Here is a 7500-nt window from a genome sequence, read left to right as displayed (position 1 = left end):
TCAAAATACTGCTTCACATCTTCCACTACTGTATTGGCTGACAAGCCACCCACAAATATTTTCTTTGTTCTTGTGACCATCTGGAATAGAAGAGGGGACGAGAGGAGAGGATTAGTGATGAGGCTTCAAACACAGCGAGCGAGCAGCACCTGTGACGGCGAGGACATAAAAGGAGCGAGGAGCGCATTGTCGCTAAACAGGAATAAACAGTAATCAAGTCTCATAAACACTCAAGCATTATATAGCAAGATAGCCAACGCTGAAGGTGTCGGCAGGAAGAAAAGAAATACTCGCGGCGAAGCAAAGCAGTTCTGTGAATTTCCCGTCACGATGACATTTCAAACTGGAGCTCTAATCAAAACAGACTGTCACACAATTAAAGACGTCCATTTTGGCCATAAAAAGTTGCTGTTCGTCTTTACAAAACTAAGAAAACAAAAAACAGAAATAATTTATGGACTTTAAAAAAAATAATTTAAAAAACAACAATTAATGAGAGCTGGAAGATGGAATCAGAGTGCATTAAAGCCTCATTTAGTTTCAAACAGCAAGAATATTAAGGATTATTACCCACGGCATCAAAAAGGGCATGAACATCTGCTGCAGAGAGCGCATGCTAAATTTAGGAGGACAATTTCTCAGGGAATTACAGTAATATAACACCAGAGTCAGTGCAAAAATCTGCGAGGAACTATAACCACACAACTGAAAATGAACCTGTGCACGTATGAAACGGTTTTCATGCAACATTACATGGACATTTGATTTAAGACCAATTAAACCGTTTTATTTATAAGATAAGATAAACCTTTATTAATGCAGGATTTATGGGTTTCGTATTCTTTATTTAAAAGGTCAAAGAATAAACGTAAAGGGACTTATTACTGTGTGTCTCTATGGCAGCCATGTTGTTATTATGGATATAGCTTTGGCCTGACCCGACTCTGTAGTGAGAGGCTGCTGCAACCCGTTCACCTCGGCCTGTGTCAGCTGACCTCTGTTAATAGCTCTTAACTAGTGCAGTGATAGTCTAAACTAATGGTCCGGTTTGGCCGATGGAGAAAGGACCAGAGTAATGCATGCTATTGTGATTCCAGAGACGCATATAATCCTCTCCAGACCCATGCTTCAGTTTGAGAATGTACTGATATAATGTGGGCATATCATGATTTGTGATGCACTGCTGTGTAATCTCACTGGCAAACAAAAACAAAAGGGCAGCAGAGAAATTCACAGCTGTGATCTCCCTCAGCTCACCGGAAATCAAACAACAATAAATGGCCGGGGTAGGATAAACACACTCTGGAGATGCAGAGCAAACTATCAAGGAAGAGAAAGAGTCCACCTTGATCAAAACGCTGACCGCAACACTTTCAATCTATGAAAGAGGCTTAACACTGTGGAGAGGAAAAAAAAGAAAAAAAAAGAAGAGGAAGCAACATTCATCTAGAGCTGAAGTAACCATCTGTCAAGAGCTTTCCAGGTGCTCACAGTCTCACAGGCACATAACCTGCACATATGCACACAGCCTCCCACACATGGGCCCTCTCCTACTGCACATTTCGTTTTCTGTAATTTTTCTTATTACATTATCATTTTTACCACAAAAAACCTTTTGCAGAAAAACAAAAGATTGTGCATGACAAATTGTTATACATTTCTGTGCTCTACATTTCTAACTCCAATTTAAAAGAGAAAACTGCTCCACAAAATTGTTTTTTTAAAGTTACCACAGGACCCATAAAAAGATAAGCACAGATCTTTTATTACACTGACAAGAGCAGCGCATTTCTCTAAGCGCAAAAAAAGACACCGCTGAGCAATACAACGCAATACAACCGTTACCATCCCATCATAGACGCGTTGCTGACGCTCTGAACGCAACACGCGTTGACGCACTGACGTTCGCACGTTCGAAGCGCTGACGTGGCGATATAGTGCTACATGCTAAATGTTAGCGTGGTAATGACCACCTCAAAGCACACCTGGGGCGGGGATGAGAGCTGTGCCGTAAAGCTGGGTGTGATGTCCTTAGTGGTCAGTGTGCAGAGGAATAACCTCTGGTTATTTGTTGTGATGGTTTCCTTTCAGGCCCTCCTGCTGGTGCGGATTTAAGAATAACTAAAGTTGTCTCCATTTCTCATTCATTCGACTATTGTACTTCCTGCTGTGTAACGGGCATTACAGGCCCCCCCCCCCCAGCTTCACGCCTCAGGCCTCAGAGGTTATCAGCCTTGGAAGCCGCCACAGGCGACCAGAAGCCAGACAGCTGCTGATAAACTGGCTGCGCGAGCATTTATCAACATCACTCACTCTTATCATTGCCAATCTAGGTAAAAAATAAATAAATGAAATAAACAAGTCAATGTTCTTCTCTGCTTGCCTCTCTACATCAGCTGTTTGTCCCGCTTCCCTTCTGGGCCACCCGGTCCCCGGCCACTTTCCCGGCCTCGTCCCATCGGGCTACAGCCAGTCAAGTTTTGGGCCATGTCTGTACACGTGACGAACAACAAGCCGCGTTGCTTTACGTCGCCTCCTTCTTTGCTCACGGCGAGGTTATTAATGGATGTTTAATTCACTCTAACCAACACAAAATGTATTCGCTATTCCCCGACTACGTAAAGAAGCGCTGTTGTTTTTCCTGTTGCAAATATGCAGCAAATGGAAGAGCCAGCTGATTGGATGGAATGACTCAGAAATTGTATTTAATTTGATGCAGATCATTTTACATCTTAACAAAAGCATTTTTCTTTTTTCAACCAAATCATACACATACGCAGTAATTACCACGAGGGAACCAAAAAAATCCCCCTCACTGCATTCACAGCAACTTTAGTTCTGATCATTTGGGGTCTGGTTGGGTGTAGTATTTTTAAAAGTCCCTTTCGACGACGTTTCAACACCGGCCGACAGATTTAAAAATGGACCACTCTTCAACCCAGTTTTTTTCTCTTAACCCAATTTCAAACATCCAGTTATTTTTGCACCTCCCTAAGAGACAGTAAGAAGTTATGAGCGTGCGTGATTGAGCGCGTGTGCTTGCACTTTTCTGGAGCGCATGGAGCTGCAACAGTTACTGCCCCGGTGTAACGTCATGGTAATAGAGAAGCAGAGCAAAATGTTAAAAGGCTTCCGGGGCTCTTATCCACTTGTGTTAGCAGATTCTTACGACGACGGATAGAACAAAAAGTGAGGAAAGCTACAGAAGCTTTCTCTAAACCATTGAGAGATTTCCAGAAGTTAGCAAGAGGCCGGATTCATTTTGTGACTCTTAAAGCATCTGTGCCATCTTGAATTTTGTAAAAGCAAAAACTCAAACTAAAACATCCATCTTTTTTTTTTTTTTTACCTTGCATTTAGATTGCAACTTCAGTACATTTCACATCCCAGAGTAGCTACTGCTTCAAATCTAAAACCACCAGCAAACACAGTTTCATAGCATCGCAGAGGTGGTGCTGGTACATAAAGAGTGTGTAGCAAATAAAAAATAAAGCTATTGTCAGTCCACATGAAAAAAACGATTCAGGTCACGTAAATATTGTCCAGAGAGTGTTTAAAACCAACTGCTTTGTCCATACAGCTCAACAACAATATCCTACTCCTAGCCTGCAGCGCGCACACACACACACACACACACACACACACACACACACACAGCAGTTGCTGACATCACAGGGAGTAGCCAGGAAGGATGAAGAGGCTGGCACTGTGAGAGCACAAAACCTGACACCTAGTAAATCCCCTGAGCTATTTAAATCATTCATATCCATCACATAAAAACTATACCAGCATTTATATTGCATACTTTATTCTTCTCATACACTGTTCTGTCCTTACACACCAGTACCCACACGGTGGTGTGTGGCACGGCAAAAGGACCTAAAAAAATGGCGAAAGTCTGCCACAGCGCACACAATTGTACCCGACGTGTCGCAGGCTAATTACGATGCTAAGTTCAAGCTAATTGCAGTCTAATGCATGGGTCTAATGTTCATGTTGAATATTCAGATATTTTGGGCTGCAGTAATCTGCCTCATCATTTCGGTGCGGCCTGCAGGGGAGGCCAAATGTTCACAAGCACTCAGATACTGACTCAAATAGCTTAAATAGGCCTGATCTGGTATTGGATATCATTATTTAAATACATATAAACAATTTTTACACATTTATATCTGTATATAATGTATTTATTTGTTACATGTAGTTTCACAAAGTTAAGAAAGTAATGTTTAAGTGAACGCTGATGTTGCCTTACACATGTGAGAAAGACCCCAGTCAATGATCCTCACAGTGAGTCGCACACCGGTGTCGGGTCGCTACTCGGTACCAGCCGAGTACCCAAAGTTGGATTGGCGCATCCCTACACAGCTGAGTCAGCAAGACTGGTGAAAAGTGCTGGTAATAAACCAGCACGGACAAAATAACGATACATGTGTTATTCACCTCATCTTTAAGTTTCCCGGTAACTCTTTTGGACTTTTTTGGCGAACCTTCACGGACTCAAATGTAAAAAAAAAAAAAAAAAAAAAAGCACCAAAACTGTTTGCAAAACACAAACCAGCAGTTTGGCTCCCTTAACCCCCCCACCCCCCCCACACACACACACAACGCAACAGATTTTTTAAGACACTTTTAAGGCAACGCCAGGCAGGTAATTATCAAAGTCATTCAAGAACAGACTGCTTCACTTTGATAACTCTGATCTATTGTCTGATTTGCATCTTTGTGTGTGTGTGTGTGTGTGTGTGTGTGTGTGTGTGTGTGTGTGTGTGTGTGTGTGTGTGTGTGTGTGTGTGTCTGTCTATAACGTCTCCTCTTTTCCTCATTAAGCGTAAACAATGCACCTGATTCATTGCAAACCCCTTTATAATATTGTACTCCTGGTTTAAGTGTGCTATAAAAGGGGGAGGGGGGCTGTGAGTGCAGAGGAAGTTGAAAAAGATAAGCCTGTAGCTAATACTGCAGCATACAACATTGTTATTATTATTTGTGGAAATTTTAGGACTTTACCTGTGGCAGCAAACAGAATTCAAAGAGCCTCTGTGTTGCGCCTACAAAAAGCTATTAGTGTTTTGAACATGCACACAGAGCGGAGAGCGCACAGACAAAGCGTGAATGTTATTAACTCCCCAAGTGGGATATGAGAGGAGATGAATATAGTGTGAAACAATATAAAATAGGAGAGGAGCAGGCACAATGTGAGGAGAAAAAAATAAATAAAAATGTGTAACGTATTTATGCAAATGTTGAATTTTTTTTTTGCACAGACACTCCGGCTCGGATGCTCTTAAAGTTGTCTTTTCGGTCCCGTTCAGGAGAAAGTCCCGGTTTTACTGGAGAAAGTAGGCGTAAGCCGACACCGTTTGCGCAGAGAGGATGAAAATGTTCACTATTAGATTACAGATCAACGTGTTTTTTTTCAACGAGTGTTGCGCACGTCTGGGAGGCCGCGGAGCACGAAAGGTTTCTGCTGCTGAACTTGGCATATTGATTAAAGAGAAGATATTTTTAGCGGCGCTAGACTATATTCATCCCTCAAGGAGGAAGGCTATTTAACTAATATTCAGTTAAATAGCTGAATGTGACCACCTCAGCATAAAAGGTCACTGATGGAATGAGTTATGGGAAAAAAAATAAAAATCAATGTGGGATATTCATTGTAAAACTTTAAAAAGAAACATTAAAATAATAACTGTCTACTTAATAAGTATCTGCTGCTGAGCCATTAGTCAAACTGGAGGGAGAGCTGCAGTAAAGTAACTTCATAATGTGTTGTTTCTCTCTCTCACTCACTGTTCATAGTAAGGTCCTTTAAATAACCACAAACACAATTCCACTGTCTAGCTCCCATAAAAGGCCGCAAATCCTCGGCATCCTAAGAGAGAATCACGGGCCAACTTTACAGTGATGATGACTGGATTTTAAATCATTCCAAGGCCAGTCAGGATGAGTGGCTATAAACACTAATTATTCATTATTAATGTAAATTGTAATGTTAGACGATCAGTAAACTAGTTGGTGCATCCAAACTAAATAACGGACATGTGGGTGAGTTGATGGACAGGCTTCTGTTTCTTGAATGTCAACAACCTGGTCATGTTTAGTAGATATGGTTTCTTTTTTTCCAAATAGAACTATTTCTAAATGTGCAATTATCAACAACTAAGGTCTCTAAAATTGTAAATAAAATAGTTATTAAGATCAGAACATTCGCAAATAAAAAATTCTCGAGCAGTCACTTATTAAAAAAGCTGCTTTTGGTAAGATGTTTCAACAGGACGCCATATATTCCACTACCTATGACATGAACGTTATATAAAAAGCACATAAATAAGAGCGCAGCATCAGTAAAGCTTACCTCAATTCTTTCCTTTTATTCTCAGCAGACCTTTTGATTCTGTCATATTCCTCATTAACTGACTGTTCCTGACTGCAAATTTGTTGTGAGTGGATCTTTCAGTCACGCACGCACGCACGCACACACGCACGCACGCACGCACGCACGCACGCACGCACGCACACCATTCTCTGAGCTGGTTCTCCGGCAGGTCGCCGAGATCACACAAGCAGCTATGATTACAAGGTGTAAGCCTTTATCGTGGCCCCCACCTCTCACAAACAGCTGTAAACACAGAGCCCCAGACAGGGAGGAAGCAGACAGGGGATTTCGATGTCATTTCTCATACCAAAAAATAATAGGACAGATAGAAAAAAAAGCCATCACACTTTGTTGTATAAGCCACGATTGTTATCGCTCTAGCAAGGGAATATAATTACTGGCATTCAGATCTCGTCCGCGGCCTCGTTCATGAGCAACCAGAAAGCCCCAGAAAACATCTGTCAATGCAATGTAGTATGATCAAAGGCCTAGATGTTGTGCAGGCACAATGCACTCACACACACACACACACACACACACACACACACACACACACACACAGAGAGAGAGAGGGAAAACATGGCCAGTCCAGGTAAACACTGCCTCTGCTCATTTGCATCAGTAGAGCTGACTCACAAAGAGAAAAAACGCAGCCAATATACAACAAACAACAGCACAATCACTTTTGCTTTGGAGGGCGTTCTGCACCCAACAAAAAAAAGAAAAAAACAAAACAAGGGCAGAGCGCGAGATGGTAAAGTGGGATTAGATCGTCAGCGAGAGAAAGGCGGAAAGGCAAGAGATTAGTGGTAGCGGCAGTGTCTCCGTCCAGCTACAAGATGGGGACGAGGGGGCACCGCATTGGACCGGCTCCTCTCCCCGGCATGCCCTTTTAAAAAGTGGCCCAATCTCGGCTCTAGTGTGCATAAATAGATCAGTAATTGCTTATTACAATACAATTAGGGCAAAGGAGATGAGGGAAGGAAAGATGCTTAAGTGCAAATGTGGAGTGACAGGCCCAAGCACCCAGACCCAGGATTACGGTGGCCATTTGCACAGGGACAGAAAACGAGCGCGATAAGAGGGAGAGAGACGGAGAGAGACAAAGAGGGAGAAGAGAG

At 42.3% G+C, this 7500-nt stretch overlaps 1 protein-coding gene across 3 annotated transcripts in view; it reads right to left on the bottom strand.

Annotated features, from left to right (window-relative positions):
- Positions 1 to 7500, bottom strand: part of LOC137886860 (RNA-binding protein Musashi homolog 2-like) — a 184730-nt gene that overhangs the window by 161419 nt on the left and 15811 nt on the right. For 2 of the 3 annotated variants that reach the window (XM_068729521.1, XM_068729522.1), the window contains exon 1: positions 1 to 80. This exon is cut by the window's left edge and continues 13 nt beyond it. In XM_068729521.1, coding sequence (XP_068585622.1) covers positions 1 to 80 — 80 coding nt within the window. Of the gene's footprint in view, positions 81 to 2523; positions 2545 to 7500 lie in introns of those variants that run through there. The other variant, XM_068729523.1, reaches the window with a different exon arrangement.

The sequence above is a fragment of the Cebidichthys violaceus genome, unplaced genomic scaffold (genome assembly GCF_023349555.1).
Source record: "Cebidichthys violaceus isolate CVI_PGR_0920_01 unplaced genomic scaffold, fCebVio1.0.p SCAF_46, whole genome shotgun sequence".
NCBI lineage: Eukaryota > Metazoa > Chordata > Actinopteri > Perciformes > Stichaeidae > Cebidichthys > Cebidichthys violaceus.
Note: the sequence above shows the minus strand (reverse complement) of the source record. Positions and strands in the feature narration are given on the sequence as shown.